We start from the raw sequence: 18,688 nt of genomic DNA on the forward strand, positions 1-18,688 counted from the left end.
GAAAGAATGCTATATAAAGAGGTCGCGAGTCTCCCCTCTCTGGTTACCTCCATTCTTTTCAATCAAATCCATCCATATCACCACCACTATGAAGGTCCTTTCCCTCGCCACGGTGGCCGTCCTCGCCGGCGTTGCCGCAGCCAAGAAGAACGTTTACATGTGTCCCGGACCGTAAGTTGACTTCGATCTTAGCTGTGATGAACATGAGCACTTACCTCTGTCACACAGTAACTGGACGGGTCCCTGTTCCCTCTTCTCCTTCGAGAATGGTCAGTGCTTTGACATCAGCTTCTGGGATACTCTGGGCTCGATTGGACCGGATGAGGGTAAGTGATTGGACAACACCTTGCGGAGAGCTCATGCTGATCGTTTGTCTTCCAGGTCTGGTCTGCTCCATGTTCGTCGAGCCGGGCAACTGCTACATGACACAGGGCAACTTCAACTCGGGAGGCTTTGTGAGCCCTGGTATCGCAGACTTGACGACCTGGGTGCAGGGCAGCGGCGAGACGAAGGCGGGATACTGGTTCAAGAATGCCAAGACCGTGCAGTGCTTGTATAATTAGACAGAAGTCCCTACCTTAGCTTATTCGTCACTTTAATTGTTATGTCTACATGAGTATTTTCATTTCATGTCCACTACCTGAATTCTACGCAGAGTTGAATCGACTACTTCCAGGTGCCGGGCTACCTGAGATATCGTAGTGCATGCGGCCATAAGGACCGCCCATCAAATCAGGGATAAACCGACAGAAACTCCACCATTTGATTTGCAATCTCACTCTCCTCTCACCTTCACCTAGTTTCAACTACCACTGCCATCCTGTCAACCCAGAAAAAGCAATGGCCAGAAACAAAAACACCCCGCAGGTCAAGCGACATCAATGGACTGCTCAGCCTTATCAAGAGCATGCAAGCCAGCCTGCAGCCCTGCTAGTCCACAAAAATACAGCCCGGACCCGGGTACAATACAAGCCACCTTCGCAATCCAGGTCTATACGGCCGTCCCTGTCTTCTCCCACGCATGAGGACGACGAGCAATGGGAGGAGGAAGTCTGGCCGGACTGGAAGGATCTTGTGGTTCGCAAGTGCCGAAATGTCTACCGCGCCCGTCGAGAACTAGCCTCCCTTCGCATTCGAAGTTAGCGTCACGATGTCATTGAGGGTGATGTGTACGATTACGGCCTGGAGGCGGGTGAGGGCGATCCGAACCGGTTGATTCAACTGCCTGGCCGGGGGCTGTAGAGGCATGACAGCGCAGAGCTGACTCACTGCCTGAAGAGAATGCTGTTATTCAGCCATCCTCCGACAAGGGGGCTGTAGTCCTAACGTCGAGAGCTGTCCCTACCCTGGAGCCAGAACTCCGGTATATCGTATACGTGACATTCGCTCCCAACAGCAAAGATCCCTTGATGTTGCCGACGATGGGGCGCGCTACCGCCGCGATCCTGGATCACATCCCTGCAGGAGAGACAGTAGGCTCTGAATTTTGTTCGGCGCCCAACCGATCATTGAGTGCAGTTCTCTCGTTCTATCGAGAGTTGATGAATTCGCGACCCATTCGCGACCCGAGGTAGGAATGGCAGTTTCCCAGCCCGCCCCAGGACAAAGGGCTCGCAAGTTTCCAGAAAAGGGGTACAATCGCGATGACCCCAGTGACAGGGACCCTTGCCAGGCTTCTTTTGTGGTTTCTGACCGCCCGGACTTTCTCACCGGGCCAGAGTTATTGTTTTTTTGGCTGATGGAGACGAGATCACCGATGAGGCGATGCGGAACATCTACAAATTATATGGAGACCGGGACCAACCAAGATATTATGCGACGTTTCGGGTTTGGCACAGTGTGGGATTCCAGGATGTGGCATAGAGGCTCGCATTGATCCATTGATATTGCTCCGATGCATGTTCCCGCAGTCATCATTTTACCACTGTTTGGGTTCTTGATTCAGACCTTCGAGCCGCAATTCTGCAATTGTTTCGCACCCCGTGGCACAACACCACATATGCTGTGTCCACTTTCGCTATGAACTATCAGGTTTGGCCTGCAAAACTCATTATCAAACCTTGCTAGGCTTAGATTGTAAGTTAAAAGGCAATAGAACGAGCATTATAGACATCTGGAAGATAGTTAAACCAAAGAAAGGACGGCTCAACCGCATACGCATTCCACCAGAGTAACTAAAGCTATGAGCAGCCTGAACAACCTGTCAAAATTCCCGTGACGTCAGTCTGCATATCTTATCGATAACAGTCCAACATCACGTGTAGACAAGGATAAGATCCGTCTTACAGTCCGCCATCATAACAAGTGTTGCGAATTGAGGCTTAGCAGTGACTCAGAGGCGCTAGTTTCACAGCACAGTCTCTCGACCCGGAAGGATTCAGCCCCCATTTGCAGGAATTATAGCGCAACACGAAGTCACCTGACAAACAAACGCAACATATAATAAGTCCGCGCCCCAGCCCAGTAAGACGCACCTAGATTCCCACCCGTCCGCAATCACACCCCAACCTACCACCGGACTTCATCTCCGCTGATCCACAAAATCAACCCACAATGGCCCACACACTCTACGACGGCACGATCGTCGTGCTCGAGGGCATCCTCAGGACCCTCTCGCACATTCTCTCCGCGGCTGAGACCCAGCGCCCCAACGATCCCGACAGCTTCCTTGCTGCCCGTCTGCACGATGACATGTATCCACTCGCCGACCAGATCCGCCTGGCGACCAAATTCAGCGCATTACTTGCTGCCCGCCTCACAGCCCAGCCGGAACCGACTGCTTATGACAACAATCCCACCACGTTGGCGGAAGGCCAGGATCGTATCGCGATGGTGTTGAAACTGCTCCGCGAGGCCGACAAGGCGGTCGTCAACGCGCAGGGTGAGGAGTCGAAGCCCACGCCCATGGGCCCCGGGGTGACGGTGGAGATGAGCGGGGCCAAATATGCTCATCTCGTCGTCTTGCCTAACGTGTATTTCCATCTGACGACCGCGTATGGGATCCTTCGGAAGGAGGGCGTCCCGCTGGGGAAGCGCGATTATTATGAGGGGTTCTTCCCGGGCATGGCTGGGGGAAACAAGTAGATGGGTTCATCAATCAGGCAGTGGAGACACCCCTATTGTCAGTTCGATGTATAGTTCGAAGTTATTGTACAGTGTTATAGGGTTAGGGTCAATTGGGAGGACATTTATGGTCTATATGGAGAAGATATCAGATGAACAGCATCTACAATAGCACCTATTGATGAGGTTGATGAATAGACAGTGGCTGAGTAGTGCCAGATTGATTTGTACCGCCACAAAAGTGCAGCCACCGCCACTATAAGCCAGTTGGCAGAATTTATTCATCCCCGCCCACATCTCATACCAACACTTTTCTTCTACTAAGTACTATAGTCTTCAACAAGTCCCCAACCAATTTACATGTTGATTTAAGTATGCCGCATCTGATCATTCATCGCATATCAAGATGAGATCTGGCCAATTATGTTTCCAACTGGTTCACCTCTCCATTTCAACAATGAGAATGGCCGTAACCGGAACGAGCGTCATAGAAACGAAATGCGACCACAGAAACCCTCGTCTGAGTACAGAATAGGAAGAAAAGAGAACATCAAGTCATACACATTGTGAAGATCCGTCTCACAGGCTTCTTTCACTCCCTCTGATTGAAGGAACACAAGGTATCCTATTAAAACTCGTGAAACCATGACACGATGATCCAGGATCTAGAGCCGGCTCCGATGCAAGATGACATCGCACAGACTGCAGATCGGCGCGACTCGCGAACTACGAACCTCCGTCTATGCAACGCAATGTAACTGCGGGGTTGAATGGTCTGATGCAGAACCGAGGAAAACAAAAAGCAAAGATAGTCTCAAACCGGTATCAGCACCGACGAGGCCCACTGTCTTGCAGGGTTCATAGATTAACAAATGTCCCACCACAGCCTAAACACATATTGACCAAACTCCACCATCCAATCGTCAACACAGTAGGGTCGGATCGGTCGAACGTTTGAGTTTTGCAGCTGATGATCTGTCTCACATAGAGAGATGCAAACGTCTTATGAGAATATGTGCGCGTCATGGTGACAGTGGAGGCGCCAGCAGCGGCTTGCCTCCGGTCGTGCTCTACTTAAGCGATCACATTCCCTGAGCAGTGATTAGAGACTCTTTATTCTTAATTTTCTCCGGTCAAGAATCTACACGTTCTAGCCATTCAGCACCAAAATGGATTTCCTGAAGTCTAACGTGCCCTTTCCCGACCTCGGGGAGTTGTCTTCCGCGACAGTCACCAAGCTCGGATCCCTGATCAAGAGTGATCCTCTGCTGCTCAAGAATGCAACCGAGATGTTCACTCAGGCTGGCTCCAAGCAGAACCTGGGGAGCTTCCTGTCGAATCTGAGCAAGCTCACACGCACCGCTCCCACCTACAATGCCGACGCCAAGGGAACCAGCGGCGGCAGTCTTGGGATCCTGACCAACCTGATCGAGCCCTACGTCAAGACGCCGGCCGGCCAGGCATTTTTCCAGAATGAGCAAGTCGACCAGGCCTTCCAGGCTATTCTCAAAGACTGGACGGTGTACCTGCAGTCTCCGGAATCAGCCAACGTACTGAACGACCAGCCAGGCGGCTGGTTCAGCAGCGAGGCGCTCAGCGACGAGAGGCTAAAGGACTTTGAAGACGACTTCGAATGCAACATCAAGACGGATCACTGGGGGTTCAAGTCCTTCGACGACTTCTTCACCCGCAGGCTCCGGGACGGCCGCCGACCAGTCGCCGACCCAGAGGACGACACGATCATCGTGTCGCCCTGCGACGCGACAAAATTCCTGATCCAGAATGACATCCAGTCCAATGACACCTTCGACATCAAGAGCCAGCAGTACTCGCTCAGCAAGATGTTAGACGGCGACGAGCGGGCCAACGACTTCATCGGCGGGACGATCTACCAGGCCTATCTGGGCCCCATGAACTACCACAGGTGGCACGCGCCTGTCTCGGGCAAGATCACCGGGATCAAGAACATCCGCGGCGGATTCAACCCCATGGTCTACCTAGGCAAGGACGCCGCCGGCTCCTCGACTGACTCGCAGACCGGCGCGGGCAGTGACTATCCCGGCCTGAAAGGCGTCCGTGGCGCATGGAACCCCATGTCTAGCTTGCCCCAAGACGCGATTCCATCGGGCAAGTCGCAGAAAGAGGCGGAGAGCGACTATCCCGGGCTCAAGGGCGTCGTACGTGGCGGCTGGAACCCGATGTCTAACTTGCCCCAAGACGCGATCCCTCCCTCAGCGTCCGCTCTGACATATGCGGCCCACGAAGCGACCCGAACTCTAATCTTCATTGACAACAAGAAGCTGGGCACAGTCGCATGCGTCTTTGGCGGTATAATGGAGAGAAGCTCCTGCGAGCCGACGGTGTCGGTCGGCGTTGATGTCAGCAAGGGTGACCAGCTTGGCCTGTTCCATTTCGGGGGCAGCACGCACTGTCTTATCTTTCGCCCAGAGATCAAGCTCTCTTGGACGGCTGGGGATGATGTCAAGGTCAACCAGAAGCTGCTCTCTCTGCCGCCGCCGGCATCCGTGCAATGAGTTGCCGTTCAGATGGGTATTGTTGGAAGGAACTATGCTCTATGGACCTTCTCCTTATACTCGCCAGGTTTTTGTAGGCGAACCCTGATGTTTTTGCAATCTCGCTGTGTATAGTTTCTGCTTTGAGACAATGAAAGAAGTTAAGCATGCTTTGGGTCAACCAACCATATGGTATCGTGAATTTGAAGATGAAGTGTTAGTCTGATCGCAACCAGGTCTCTGACTGGCCAAATTTTCTTGCGGTAGTCCAATGCCTCAGAGGCTGGTTCACGTCGAGTTTTTATGTGTAGGAGAGGAGCAGACACATTCTGCACACCGTCCAGAGAATTTATATGCGCTAGGTAGAAACACAACATCTCACTACTTTAGTCAACACACGAAGCACACATTCTAATCACTGGTAGCCTTAGGAGCTATCAAGTGACGGAGTTAGCTTAGTTAGTCTTTGGAAACAGTCAAAACCTATGGAAAATTACCACGGATCATGCGTCGGATTCAAGAGGGCAGGTTGGATGAAGTAGTTCATTGAGCACAGCGCCAGATGGGAAATTATCTCTTGCGTGATGGTGAAGAGACAACCCTTCAGAAGAATAAGGAAGACGGATCTCGGGGATATAATCGCGCATTACTCCGCGGACAATATGATGAAATATTACAACTAAGAGATCAGCACGAGCAGAGCGGAAAAATGAAACTTCTATGACTCCGTCAGAATTTCAGGCACTCTATCTGTAAGGCAGATCTACACTAGTCGATGGACCGGATTCTTCTTCATTGAAGTATCCACAGCCCATCTCATCACAATCGAGCGAAGTAGTTATCAAAGGCGGTTTGAGCCCAGGAAAGCGTTCCTTGATCTCTCCGAAGACATCATCCGCAGAGGAAAGGTACGTTATCGTCCGAGTTACGTGCTGAATTATGGCGGCCACTGTCAGATAATGTATATCCACAAGCCAGCCCCCGATATGCGCTGCGTTCCTCACACCCGCATACGTCCTTGAAGCATTGGCGCATTTGAAGGTATAGTAGCGGCCACTGATATCAGAGGCGCGGGTGTAAGGCAATCTTAGCGTCACGCTTTGTCTCTTGACAAAGTTCGATTGAACCAATTTCAAACAGGGCAGGGGCTCGTCGTCTGTGATCGTCAAGCCGGCGGGAAGGAGGACTAGACCCGGTCTTGGTGGCGTCTGGCGTGTGGTGGACAGCGACTGACTCGTGAGCTCGACGAGGGCCCAGTTCTTTTCCGGAGAGTAGTAGCGCGGGTCTACTTTCAGTGAGTCAGGAATTAAGGGGATGTGTCCCCATAAAGTACCTGGCTTCTCCGAGTCGTAGATATTGTTGGACACTAACGAGACGTCGCTGGGAAGATTACGCCAGAGGGCATCACGCCTCGAAATTTCAGAGGGGTCCTCGATGAATGGACTCAAGACGGTCAGCCCGTACCATTTCCCCTCGATCTCCAGAATTCCCCCGATTGTCCCCTTCCTTCGATCGACGTTTTCGGAGCCCACGTAGAACGGGCGCCCGCTGACATTCGCACGTGAATACTGGATTGACTCCTTGGCAGTGGCTTGTTCCTTAATTCCCAGTGGGGTTATCTTCCCAGGAGTCGGTGCATCCTTGTCAGCCATCGTGCTCTAAGAGTGCTCTGCGATGAATACCGAGGGAATATCGAAGACAGATGACTCTGGTGTTTGTCTGAGGACTGAAGGATCTCTATTCTACTTGGATTTAGGTGTCTGCACATATATACTGTCGCCACGAGAACATTTCTGCATGGCAGATATGGAAGACTTGACATAATGGGACGGGAATCTCCGTTACTGATTGGGAATTAGAGAAAGGTTCTTAGACTTGGGTATGCGATTTGAACGCAAATCCTTTGTTAGAACTTACTGTATATTTCGCAAATACTAGTCGGTGATCAGCGTCCCATCAAGCTCACTGCTTTTCGATGGACTTGGAGAACGTCTCAACCGGGCTCATTGATTGCTAGTTTAATTCATTTGGAAGGCGTGGCTTACTAGAAAATGGCATTTCATACTCTATTGAATGAACAATATGCGCACTTGCCTTCCCCATGGTAGGTATAGAAAAGGTTCAATGAAGCTCACGCACGAGCTAGAGAGCGAGAATGCCGGAAAACAGATTTGATGATCAGAGTTGGGATTGATGTTATTCAAGACAATAAGAGAGAGATCGAGTGATTAAGAACCATACTATTTCACAAGCTCGATACTGACTTCTGGATCCTTGGCGTAGGCTCGTAATCCAAGTACGCATACTGCATTCCACGGCAAAGGTGAAGTCTCATCCGCCTCAGATGGCTGAGGCTCAATGAAAATGACCTCCTTGTCTCTATCTTTCTTATCTGCGTCTTTGTCCAGGTCTTTGTCTGCGTCTTTCTTGTTGTCCTCTTTCAGATCGTCATCTCCCTTATCATACCTGTCACTTTTCACTCCATCCATTTTTGCAGAAGTCTCGACGTGGGACGGTAAAGCCTGGGCGTCGTGCGCCTTTGAGTTCCCTTCCTCGGTTGTAGGGCTAGAAAGAACCTCTCTCTCAACGTCTTCAACCGGTGGCTCCTTGTTTTCCTGTGAATATTTTCTAGTTATATTCTTCACTTCCGCGTTTTTCCTAGTCCTGCCTTCTACCTGCTTTGCTGCAGATTCAACTCTAGAATTGGCCAGATCGTAGTTCATGCCAACCTGCTTCAACTTTTCAGGATTCTTCTCCACATAACTTCTCACCACATCCTCCAATTTTTTACTTCCGGAATCTCTTGTTGCGACAACCTTGAGAAGGACTTCATATCTGCCAGGTTCAAGTTCAACCTCGGCACTAATGGACCGGTTTCCCCGACATTGAACCGGTCGGACCACCAGCAGATGCTCTCCGGGAGCTGCATTTTCCTCCTGCAGCAGGAAGTGCAGTGCAAATACGTACAGCCCCTCAAGGCCTCTGAAATAGCGTTTATCAACCTAGACGCAAAGTCAATACACCTCAGTAACATTGTCTTCATCTCAAAGACCTGGACCACCGATCGCTATGAATGGTATTGTAACATACCTCCGAAAGGACAAAAACGACAGGCCCAGCCTGGTGTATTTCGACCAGAAATCTCGTACGAAGATAGCCTTCAATCCAGGGGACATTCACGCTGGTCCACCGCTGAACCACGGTCCATGTCTCATCGAAGATACGCGTGCGATGCAGAAACACAAAGGTCGAGAGCATATCCTCGTATGCCATCCAGAACAACCCATCGTCCCCGAATTTGTGTTGGAGTTTCTGAAGCCAGTATGGCGTCCACTCGCGCGAGCCATCGCTCCAAGGCCCGTTCCACTCCCCGATACCGCGGGTATTTCTCTCGCCCCAGGGGTTCCTGGACACGGCATTCATATTAGCATTAGTAACTTCACACCAATATCGTAATGGCAAGACATACCGAACCAGAACCAACCGCACCTTCCTTCCATCTTCATCCTCCTCCTCTGTGGCCCGGAGAATCGAATAGGCATGCCTCAAAGCCAGACCACCTTTCGTCCAATCGCGGCCTGTTGTTAGCGCCGAGGCCGCAAAGACAAAGTTCTTCTCGGCATTTACCAACTCCCTCCAGAGAGTGTTTTGATTCAGGACCTTGTTCGTAGTAATAGTCGTCGTGACGCCTCCAGTCATATCCTCGACCGCCTCGCCCGACCAACCCCCAGAGAGAGCCTCATAGTCGCCATGCACCTTCGCATAGGCCTTCTCCAGCAACGGCAACCAAGTCTCATTGGGATCAGAGCACTTGGCGAAGAACAGTGCCTCGGACCCCGTCTGGAGATGCTTGCGGTACTCGCGCGCCCGCCCCCCGGTGCTATCATAGCGATCGCCATAAAAGTCGAAGTCCTCGTGAGTCAGATACAGATTATCATCCACGACAGTGGACACCCACTCGCCATCGCGATGAAACACAAATCCATACACGCCGCACTCCTCGTCGCGCGCCAGACAAACCCGCTCCATCAGGTCCCGCCGATTGCAGATATTCGCCACGGCCGCCAACCACCAGCAGTCACCGTTCGCGCCCTGCTTGATATCGGTGTTCGAATACCCGTCGATAGTGAATGCAGGCTGCTCGAAGATCCAGTCGACACGATGCACCGAACCGGGCAATCTCTCCTCTTCGCTTTCATCTTCGTCGGAGGAAGAGTCCGAAGAGCTCGAGTTATCATCCCAGCCCTTCGTCCCAGTGTACCTACCGTCCCTCTTCACTCTCATTCTCCGCCCATTTCTCGGGCCATTCCGCTTCCCCCTCGCATTCACTTTAGCCAGCTGCGCCCCCTCACCACCCTTCTCTCCTCGAACCAACCCCCGCACACAATTCCACAAACCCAGCTCCCGATCATTCTCGATATCGAATTCCGGGTCAGTGAACTTCTCGTTCACGCGATGACACTCGCGCACGATCCGCTCAACCTGCGCTTTGCATTGCCGCGCGGCGGCCTCGTAGCTTTCGGCTGCGTTGCTCGTCGTCGATCGCGGTGTCCTCTCTTGCACATGCGGGAGGAGGTCGGCGTATAAGCTTTGCGGAAAAATTGCGGTGGCTCTGCCTGGGGTTTTGGTGATAAATTTGTCCCAGAAGTTGTCGATGGTTGCTTGCGGGGATTTGGTTGGGATGGGTGTCTTAGGGCTGGAGGTGGTGGTGGGGGGGTCCGGCGCTTGCGGGGTATCGCTGGGAGCGGACATGCTGGGCTACGGTTATGAGTAGGTATTGTTTTGGTGTTTATTCGTGAGGATAAGATACGGAGACGAGGGAGCCTTCGGGGGATGTCTGACACAGGTGGGCACGCCTTGTGTTTTATGCTCGACAGGATACGAGTGCCTCGTGCGGGGACGAGGGCTGGTGAGACAAGGATAAGGCTGGGTGGGCGTTCGCAGGTTTCTACCCGTCCCCGTGCGCTTGCATCAGGCCTCAGGCTCGTTGGTCGATTTTCCCTACTACGGAGAGTGAGGATATATCGTTCCTGTTCAGAGCAGGGAAGAGAAATTAATCTCGACATTCACAAGAATGCATCTGTGGTGGTGTTGAGCGCCTTCGCATCTGATGCAGACTGACAGAATCCACCTCGTATCCTAAGGCTGCAGACATGCAGCTGACGGGGCAATACGTGACTGGACGGAAACATCTGAGCAGCGTGCATCTGCGGCTGGATGTAACTAGCCAGCACACATGTTACACAAACACGGCGATGGGAGGCTTTGATGATGTATTGATTGATTGAATCGCGAGTGCATCAGTTAACATGGCAGAATCGCTCGGCTAACGATGGTTAAGTGCAGCCGTCAGACGATCTTCACCACTCCTTAATATATCGAAATAGAACCTTGACAATTCCAGCAGAATCTGTAAAAGAATAGTTTTAAGAGTCATCGCTATAATTGCGAGGACGAGGTTTGAGCAAGCAGCTCCCAGCGCGAGAGAAGATAGGTATTAGTGCCTGAGGCATCAATCCCCGGGCCATGCCCTATTGGTGGTGATGCACGCTGTTGTTGCGTGCATTACTCAGCCCTACTCTTGTTCACCTTTTCTGGCTATTTGTCGGCACTGGGGTATAGAGTATAGAAGTTTTCAAGTGTTTGACATCATTCGTGAGTACGAGGTGTCCATAACGAGTGACCAGGGACAATGTATTCTTCGGCAGATTCAGTTCTCATGTTTTGATTAGATTTTGACTCTTCTCCGTCGTAAACTTCCTTGGCTCTTTCGTCGAGTGCGACACTCCGGGGTACGGAGAGATCGTGATTGTAGCGCTACGAAGTACAGGTGACGAGCAAAAATAGACGCATCAAGGCTCAAACCTATCTTTCGACCACAGCATATACCGGAGCACAGGTTATTACGTGCATAACTTTAGATTATCTACTGCTCCGCCTGAGCATGCGACGAAAGCATATCATATCGTCCACTTCAACTCCTCATACCCGGTCATCCACTGAGTAAATTCCTCCCCGGCCGCAACCCAACCCTTAATCCCCTCTTCCAGGACCAGGCTCTCCATCCTATTATCCCGTTGCTCGGCGAGATAATCAGCAAACCAGCCGGCCGCGCGCGGTCCTCGTCCGCGGGAGGATCCTGTTTCAGTTCTCAGCCGTTGCTGATAGAAATGAACGGTAGATTGATCACACACCACAATACCAAACCACCTTCGAGATCCTGCCTTGCGTCAAAACAGAGTACAGAGTTGGGATGCTCGGATATAAGCTCTGCGCGGGAAGGTTCAGAGAACCACTGATCATGCCGCCCTACACATAATAGTCAGAAATGGTAATGTCAGGATGGGCGTCACTGGCTACCTCGCAGTCTGTCCGACGCAAGTCAATTATGATTAAGTCTTTGTTTGTTTGTTTTTTACCCTCTTTGAGCCATTGAAGGAGCTTGGTGCGTGAGACGTAGGCTGCTGTGATCCTGGGGGTGGGGTAAATGGCATGCCAAGGCTGTGACATCTCATTTTCGGCCTCGTTGTTCGGTATGCCTGTCATGATAGATAGACTGGGGGTGATATGATGTGGCACTATCGAGGGTGGTATGATGATAGTATAAGAGCTATATGCAAAGTGGGAATGAGTAGCATGTCACTAGTTGATGCTGATTGGAGGAGTGGTGAGACGTGCCCGTTCGATACGGTCTTGCACGTGCAATTCTTTACCTTATGCATTGGGTCTAGCCGCCTTTGTCATAGTACAAAGCATGTCACTGCTCTGGCATGATTGGTTCAATAGTTCATCCAACATTATACATCGCCAGTTAACTTGGATGTATGATATTTTTAATGTCCTTGAAGAGTCCTTCTGTCTGGTCTGCTAGAAAGAAGCAAAGTTGTATCTAACTCACTAGTCCAACAATATCCAAGATTTCTTGAAGTAATGGTCCGCTGGCCTACCATGAATCCAGAAGATACGTATTGCGCAGTGCAAGATCGATATGCAAGCGTTGCGAGCCAGACCAGCCCAAATCCCCACAAAGCATACGAGCGTAAGGTTGCCACCGCGTTTGGGTATGCACCGGAAGACCTGCTTTCCATCCCGGAGCGAGCCAACCTCGGCGTCAGTTGCGGGAACCCCGTGGCCATGGCAAGCATACAAACAGTGAGTGCATAGACATATATCTACCATCTGCTCCAGAAAGTGGTGAAAGTAAAATCTGCTCCTCATTTACCAGGGCGAGACCGTTGTGGATCTGGGTAGCGGCGGGGGCATTGACGTGTTGCTGGCCGCGAAGAAGGTCGGCTTGGAAGGCAAGGCTATCGGGGTTGACATGACCACGGTACAGTGACCTTATCAGTCGTGGTGAGAGCATGCTGAATAGTCTCGGGTAGGACATGATAGAGCTAGGGCGAAACAATGCGACAAGAGCCGGCGCAGCCAATGTTTCCTTCGTCGAGGCCCGCATCACGTCGATTCCGCTATCCTCAGCCACCGTGGATTGTATCCTGAGCAACTGTGTTGTGAATCTGGTGCCTGAGACCGAGAAACCGCTGGTCTTCCGGGAAATGTTCCGACTGCTGAAGCCGAGCGGTCGCGTGGCGATCAGTGATATCCTGGCTAAGCGCGAGCTGCCGATGGAGATCAAGACAGATCTCTCCTTGTATGTTGGCTGTGTGGCGGGTGCAAGCCAAGTGAGGGATTATGAAAAGTGGTTACGGGCCGCCGGTTTTGAAGGTAACTGCATATTTCTTTGCAGGGATGGCAGAGTCTTAGGTATATCCGAGCCAAGCATTGACAGTGAGACTACAGATATAGTAATTGTCAACACCAATAACGATCTGAACATTTACAAGGAGCTGTATCAGGGCCAAGAGACTCAGGGACTTGGCCCCCGCGGCTCTTGCTGTGACCCCACCATGCAAGGTGCCACTGGACAGTCAAAGGCAACCGTGAACGTGGACTTTAATTACTGGACTGGTAAGGGCCCACGAAGTTTACAGAGCGTAAAGCTCGCTGTTCATTGCACGTGGTTGACTTATACACCGACAGGCTCCTTCACGATCTTCGCCGTGAAGCCAGATAAAACCAGTGCATAACTAGGCGAAGAGTGACTAGCTTTCATGGACAGAAAAGAGACGCTACTCTGACTATGCGAAGGCCGCAGCGGGGGTGCACGAGGGTTTCTTATAATCGGAACAACAATCGCCTGACATCATTAATCCGTTCATTGGGATTGAAATGCGTATGTCTACCTTCTTCAGTGTCGTAAAAATTAGAGTTCCACACGAGTCCGTGCATACTTGAAATGAATATATTAAACTATTCTAATGGTTCCTGAAAGATGGGGTATAATAGAAGCGAAAGAATGAGGGGTCCATTATCAGGGTATCGGGTGATCACGTGGCGGTGATGGGGGTGTGCTCCCAGTCATGGCAACTCGTTGGTGAGCGCGACCGCGCCCACTCCATCTCATAAACTAGCGAGCGTGTCTAATCTCGTCATCCTGATGCGTCGTGTGCGCAGGGCCACTCTGGGGCTGAGATGCGACCGGAGCCAAGTGCGACGCTTCCGCCATCTCCGGGTCAGCAGTAGCCGCGGGTGCAGCAACGTCCCCACCTGGCTGGGCAGTAGAGCCCTGACGAGACTGCGGCGCCACACTGGACGCAGGACTGGGCTCCAGAAGACGAGGGCCAGGGGTTCTCTCGGGCTGCTTGCTGGTCTTGACGCGCGCCGGGGCGGGACCGAGCATGGGCGGGTACTTGAAGCGGAAGCCCCAGACGAAGAAGAGCCGCAGCTTGGTCCAGATGCTCATCGCCTTCCAGCGCTTCTGGAGGACCTCGCCGTCGGCCTGCGAGCGCGCCCGGTAGCCTCTGCGGAACCAGCACAGCAGGATCAGAGTGATCGGGAGGATGGTCAGCGACCAGCACACGGGCAGCCCGCGGCGGGTCTGCCAGCCCGTCATCAGGCGGCGGAAGCGGATCCAAGCCTCAATGAAGCCTAGGATAAGGAACAGGCCGATCCAGCCTAGGCTCAGGATGAGGGTGAGGGCCAGCGGCGAGATGCCCATGTAATAATTGTCGAGGAACCAGTTGTAGTTGTCGTCCCAGTCGTTGTAGTATCCGCTGCTGTACCCGTTGCTGTAGCTGCCACTACCGTACTGCGCGCCAGAGCTGGCGGTGTAGTAGCAGTTGTCGCCGGTGTAGAGGGAGGTAGGCCGGTTATACAGGCTGAGGGACTCCAAGGAACTGCTAGGGACTTGGGTGGGGTCGACGTAGACGACGTCGACTGTGTAGGTGGTGGGCTGGAAGGGGCGGCTGTCGTCGACAGAGAATGAGGTTTCCACTGCGGTCAAAGGCAACAGGCTTTGCACTCTGGCCGGCGGAGTAATTTCGGCGGTGGTGGTCGTGGTCCACTGCGACGAGCACCCAGTGGGCGCGGTATAGGTCAGGTTGACAACGAACATGGTGGTGACATCTCCATCGTTATCCTCGTAGAGGTAGTCGTAGTAATCGGATCCTACGCCGGTCGGATACAGCTGTTCAATCACGGTAACATCGTTGTTCTCGTAGTAGGAACCATAGCCATTATAGTCAAGATGGTTGGCGACGGAGGTGATGGTCGACTGGGCTGGGGGTAAAGAGGTGACAGTGGGGGTGATTTGCTCAATTCGAGTGGTGGTGTAGGTGGTGTAGTACCCCTCGCGAGTGTAGACGTCTTCTTGATAGTAAGCAGTGACAATCCAAGGAGCCGCAGAAACGAAGGACGACAGATGGGCCAAAACGAATGACAGAAACAACAGAAACGAATGTAAGGACGCCATTTTGAATGGTCGCCCGTGTAAAAGCCCGCGCAAAACTGCAAAGATGATTAAGATGACTGTGGCGCCCAACGGCCTTATTATACGAGGAGTCTCACAGCACTAGACTAGTTGAACTAGTCAAATCGAGTCCGCAGCGGCGCACAACACCAGGGGAAATTGTCTTTCTCTCCTCCGGAGGCTGCGACGGTGGTGATTGGCAGTGTTTCATTGGCGAGGTCTAAACGCAGGGTCTCTAAAGTAGCTTGGGCGCCAAGAGTGTACTAAGAGTGTACTAAGACTATACGAAAAGTGTAGAGAAGACCCTCTTTACGACTTTGGCTTTCAGGGACAATTCATCTCGAAGGTCAAGGTCTCAGCCGGGTCCACCTGTTCGTATGCCAATTGCCGATGAACTGAACGACAGGGCCGTCGAAGATATCTTGACTTCAAAAGTCGCATTCCTGTCTTGATCCTTTCTGTTGCCTTTTTTCTTAATAGGGGGAAATTGCTTGGGGCGAAACTGAGGGGGAAACGAGGTTTGACAAACCTTGGCGGGCTCGCATTCAAGGTTCGCCATTGTAGGGCTAAACGCAAAGAAGGCTAGTCAAATCGCCTCGACTCGCCAGAGTTTTGACGGCCTATTCCGGATTTTCCTCAATTGAGCCTCTTGGCTCGGAAGCTATTCCTGTTTGGCCTTTGTCTCCATCCTCTTTGGGCTCTCGGTACAGCCAAACTCGCATTCGGTGGCTGTCGATGCCTGCTGATGCCTGCTGGTGCCTGGACTGGCGGATGGCAATTCTAATTAAAGGGTTTTTTGCCTCAGCTTGTGGCCTCGGGTGTCAACTACACTACCAAGATTTTTCCTATGCTTGTGGCATCATGGGCGAACAACAAGCCAAGAAAAATGGGGACTTCTACTTACTTCATTGTACCCCAACGCTTAGTTAAAATTGTCTACTCACTTGAAAATGGCGGAAAGTGAGAGTTATGTGCATGTCTGAGGTGTTGTGGCACGGCTATGATTGCAAGGGAATTACATAAAATCATCAGTGTAATTGATACTTAGCTAGCAACTGACGTATTTAACAAAGAAAAAATCTCAATCTAGCAACCCTGTTTCAGCTGCGTGCAGATTAAATTGCATGAAGCGATACGATTTCATCCCCAAATGCCCTTGGTCCAGCTTTCTCGGCCTTCTTAGCTCTTTCTCCATCAAGGGGTACTAAGCGCGCCTGCCCGGGGAGTAATAGGGTGAGCAGACCTCAATAACTTCAAGATCCGCTACCACCAGGACAACCAGGTGTGTCATAAATACCACCGACGACCCAAAGGACGGTATCGATCGACCACCAAACGCCCGCCATCGTCATACTATGCGAGGAATATGTTTCGCGAGTTTTCCCACCTTTCTTATCCAGATATCGTCTGAGCACCATGGTTCCGATGGAATAAATTGCAAGGAATGTCATGAAAGATGCCAGCACCCAGTGATGGGCATACCACTGATCCACACGTCAAAAACCCAAGCAAATCGACAACAGTATCGCCGTGCGTTCTTGAAGATAACACTTATTGTCCATCGGCCGTCTGTCAAAGCCGCCCCAGCGCCGCTGAAGATGAGGCAGCTTCTGATGCTGTGCAGGTTTACACACGCACATTATGATCATCATGGCAAAGCCGATCAATATAGAGCCAAGACCGATCGCAACGACTATGGTGTAGGTATCCCAGGGAATATATGCCCGAATATGCCTCAGCCCGGGAATGGAGCCACGCGACGGAGCCAGAGCCGGAGCCGGAGCCGGAGCCTCGCCACGATCGCGCTCTTGTTCGACCTTAGAATCCATTGTAGATGAATAAACTGCTGGGTCAAATCACGTGCTGTTGGTGAATCTAAAGGCGTTCGTCTCGTCGATATGGCTAGCGCCGTTTGCAAGAGCAAAGAATAAAGGCTCGAGTTTCGCAAATGGGATGGTGGCTTTATGTATCCGTTCGTCCTCAAGATGCAGTTTTATAACTTTTGGCTTCCCCATTATTGAATGAGGTTTTCACCTTGCTAGATGCATGATCCTGGTTTCCTTTGTCTCGTCTTCTAACGATTTATTTCTTGGTGGTAAGGACCGGTATATCATATTCTGTGCCCATAGGGGCTGAGCGGCTTTCTCCGTGATTAATGTCCAAGTACTGAAAATCTTTCGATCCGGTCACTTTTGCTACTCCTGCATACACAGCTGAAAGCAAATATCGATCTCACAAGTCGGTGGGAAATCATGATGATTGTACGCTTACTGTTGAGTCTAGACAGTGACACTTTAACGCTGGTTGGACCAACTCTTACAAAAACCTTTTTCTTTTTATGGTATCACCCAGAGCCTAGGCATAACCACTCACTCGTATAATCTACTTATTAAACTAGTTTTTCCACTTAGATTAAAGAACTACTATTCAAACTGAGTTTCAAACGACAACAGGTCATCATTTCTATATGTATAATGCTCTCAACATCACCTCTGTCCTCCCGTGCATCCCATATCAAACACTACTAATGTAAGCCCAGACATAACAGGATCAGATCAGTACCTCCAGGACCCACTACCGCCAGGGCAGCCGGGAGTGCCATACACGCCCCCAACCACCCAAAGGATGATATCAAACCCCACCAGGGAAGCATAATCAGGGGAGCCAGTGTGTTGATGATTTTGCTGACGGTTGAAGGCCACGTTTTAGACCATAGAGACCCGATACAACACACCAAGTTACCCAGCAGCAGAAGACCGAAGAGGGGGAATGAATTGGCAACAGCAAGCGCCCAATGATGCGCATACTATTGGTCAGCGCCTGATAGTCCCAAGAACATGGCGAGGAAGATCGCTGTGCGTTCTTGGCCGTAGCACCTATCATCCATGGGCCGTTCGGCGAATCTGCCCCAGCGCTTGTCAAGATGATGTTGTGGTTCATTCTTGGCTTTGGTAGACAGTACAGCGGCTACAACGAGCGCAGTAAGCGCAAGGCAAGTCACGACTCCAAGGAAACAAAACCAAATAGCCCTGCCTGGGTTCCGGCGGATTTGCTCCCGTAGCTTGGGGAAAGGTACAAACACGCGGTTCTGACGAGCCTCGCCCTGGTCAAGACCGGATTCGAGTTGGAAATCCAATACGTATAGAAGCACGTTCGAACAGACCCAGAGTTGTCGATGGGTAAGAATTCGTTGATGAGCAGTAAGGCAAGGAATGTTCCTTTTCGCGCATGGGAGAGAAGGAATGCGAGTTTTGGATTCATGAAATGCTGTATTTATACCTCCGATGTTCTGTCAGCCAATGTC

The 18,688-nt window shown here is 51.4% G+C and overlaps 10 protein-coding genes across 10 annotated transcripts; 6 read left to right on the forward strand and 4 right to left on the reverse strand.

The window, feature by feature from the left end:
- Positions 1–88: 88 nt before the first annotated feature.
- On the forward strand, positions 89–563 carry BO97DRAFT_419639 (uncharacterized protein; the record flags this gene model as incomplete). Its single annotated transcript, XM_025696575.1, has 3 exons — positions 89–171; positions 229–326; positions 382–563. 3 exons carry the CDS (start codon positions 89–91, stop codon positions 561–563), a joined length of 363 nt encoding a protein of 120 aa, XP_025556553.1.
- Positions 564–840: 277 nt separating this feature from the next.
- Positions 841–1,574, forward strand: BO97DRAFT_419640 (uncharacterized protein; the record flags this gene model as incomplete). Its single annotated transcript, XM_025696576.1, has 2 exons — positions 841–1,138; positions 1,279–1,574. The coding sequence occupies 2 exons, from the start codon at positions 841–843 to the stop codon at positions 1,572–1,574; spliced, it is 594 nt and encodes a 197-aa protein (XP_025556554.1).
- Positions 1,575–2,481: 907 nt separating this feature from the next.
- BO97DRAFT_402014 (DUF1993 domain-containing protein) lies at positions 2,482–3,342 on the forward strand. The gene has a single exon (XM_025694389.1). The coding sequence runs from the start codon at positions 2,554–2,556 to the stop codon at positions 3,082–3,084; it is 531 nt and encodes a 176-aa protein (XP_025556555.1). The 5' UTR covers positions 2,482–2,553; the 3' UTR covers positions 3,085–3,342.
- A 647-nt stretch (positions 3,343–3,989) lies between these two features.
- Positions 3,990–5,729, forward strand: BO97DRAFT_402015 (uncharacterized protein). The gene has a single exon (XM_025694390.1). The coding sequence runs from the start codon at positions 4,233–4,235 to the stop codon at positions 5,595–5,597; it is 1,365 nt and encodes a 454-aa protein (XP_025556556.1). The 5' UTR covers positions 3,990–4,232; the 3' UTR covers positions 5,598–5,729.
- Positions 5,730–6,322: 593 nt separating this feature from the next.
- Positions 6,323–7,228, reverse strand: BO97DRAFT_409840 (uncharacterized protein; the record flags this gene model as incomplete). Its single annotated transcript, XM_025696112.1, has 1 exon — positions 6,323–7,228. The coding sequence occupies one exon, from the start codon at positions 7,226–7,228 to the stop codon at positions 6,323–6,325; it is 906 nt and encodes a 301-aa protein (XP_025556557.1).
- Positions 7,229–7,816: 588 nt separating this feature from the next.
- On the reverse strand, positions 7,817–10,374 carry BO97DRAFT_380796 (cysteine proteinase; the record flags this gene model as incomplete). Its single annotated transcript, XM_025693220.1, has 3 exons — positions 9,046–10,374; positions 8,667–8,982; positions 7,817–8,578 (listed from the first exon to the last, which is right to left on the reverse strand). The coding sequence occupies exons 1-3, from the start codon at positions 10,326–10,328 to the stop codon at positions 7,817–7,819; spliced, it is 2,361 nt and encodes a 786-aa protein (XP_025556558.1). The 5' UTR covers positions 10,329–10,374.
- Positions 10,375–11,536: 1,162 nt separating this feature from the next.
- On the reverse strand, positions 11,537–12,086 carry BO97DRAFT_333548 (putative arsenate reductase (Arc2); the record flags this gene model as incomplete). Its single annotated transcript, XM_025691367.1, has 3 exons — positions 11,537–11,715; positions 11,771–11,885; positions 11,937–12,086. The coding sequence occupies 3 exons, from the start codon at positions 12,084–12,086 to the stop codon at positions 11,537–11,539; spliced, it is 444 nt and encodes a 147-aa protein (XP_025556559.1).
- A 438-nt stretch (positions 12,087–12,524) lies between these two features.
- Positions 12,525–13,663, forward strand: BO97DRAFT_447788 (putative UbiE/COQ5 family methyltransferase; the record flags this gene model as incomplete). The annotated part of the gene is made up of 5 exons (XM_025698804.1): positions 12,525–12,728; positions 12,802–12,906; positions 12,959–13,301; positions 13,377–13,544; positions 13,617–13,663. The coding sequence occupies 5 exons, from the start codon at positions 12,525–12,527 to the stop codon at positions 13,661–13,663; spliced, it is 867 nt and encodes a 288-aa protein (XP_025556560.1).
- Positions 13,664–13,866: 203 nt separating this feature from the next.
- On the reverse strand, positions 13,867–15,422 carry BO97DRAFT_402017 (uncharacterized protein). Its single transcript, XM_025694391.1, has one exon. It carries the CDS (start codon positions 15,385–15,387, stop codon positions 14,044–14,046), a length of 1,344 nt encoding a protein of 447 aa, XP_025556561.1. The 5' UTR covers positions 15,388–15,422; the 3' UTR covers positions 13,867–14,043.
- Positions 15,423–16,478: 1,056 nt separating this feature from the next.
- Positions 16,479–17,280, forward strand: BO97DRAFT_6145 (uncharacterized protein). Its single transcript, XM_025700943.1, has one exon. It carries the CDS (start codon positions 16,740–16,742, stop codon positions 17,220–17,222), a length of 483 nt encoding a protein of 160 aa, XP_025556562.1. The 5' UTR covers positions 16,479–16,739; the 3' UTR covers positions 17,223–17,280.
- Positions 17,281–18,688: the final 1,408 nt, after the last annotated feature.

The sequence above is a fragment of the Aspergillus homomorphus genome, assembly GCF_003184865.1.
Source record: "Aspergillus homomorphus CBS 101889 unplaced genomic scaffold BO97scaffold_1, whole genome shotgun sequence".
Classification (NCBI taxonomy): Eukaryota; Fungi; Ascomycota; class Eurotiomycetes; order Eurotiales; family Aspergillaceae; genus Aspergillus; species Aspergillus homomorphus.

Excerpts from the sequence above, each read along its gene's own strand:
- BO97DRAFT_402014 (XM_025694389.1), top strand. The coding sequence starts at position 2,554 with ATGGCCCACACACTCTACGACGGCACGATCGTCGTGCTCGAGGGCATC.
- BO97DRAFT_402015 (XM_025694390.1), top strand. The coding sequence starts at position 4,233 with ATGGATTTCCTGAAGTCTAACGTGCCCTTTCCCGACCTCGGGGAGTTG.
- BO97DRAFT_402017 (XM_025694391.1), bottom strand. The coding sequence starts at position 15,387 with ATGGCGTCCTTACATTCGTTTCTGTTGTTTCTGTCATTCGTTTTGGCC.
- BO97DRAFT_6145 (XM_025700943.1), top strand. The coding sequence starts at position 16,740 with ATGCGAGGAATATGTTTCGCGAGTTTTCCCACCTTTCTTATCCAGATA.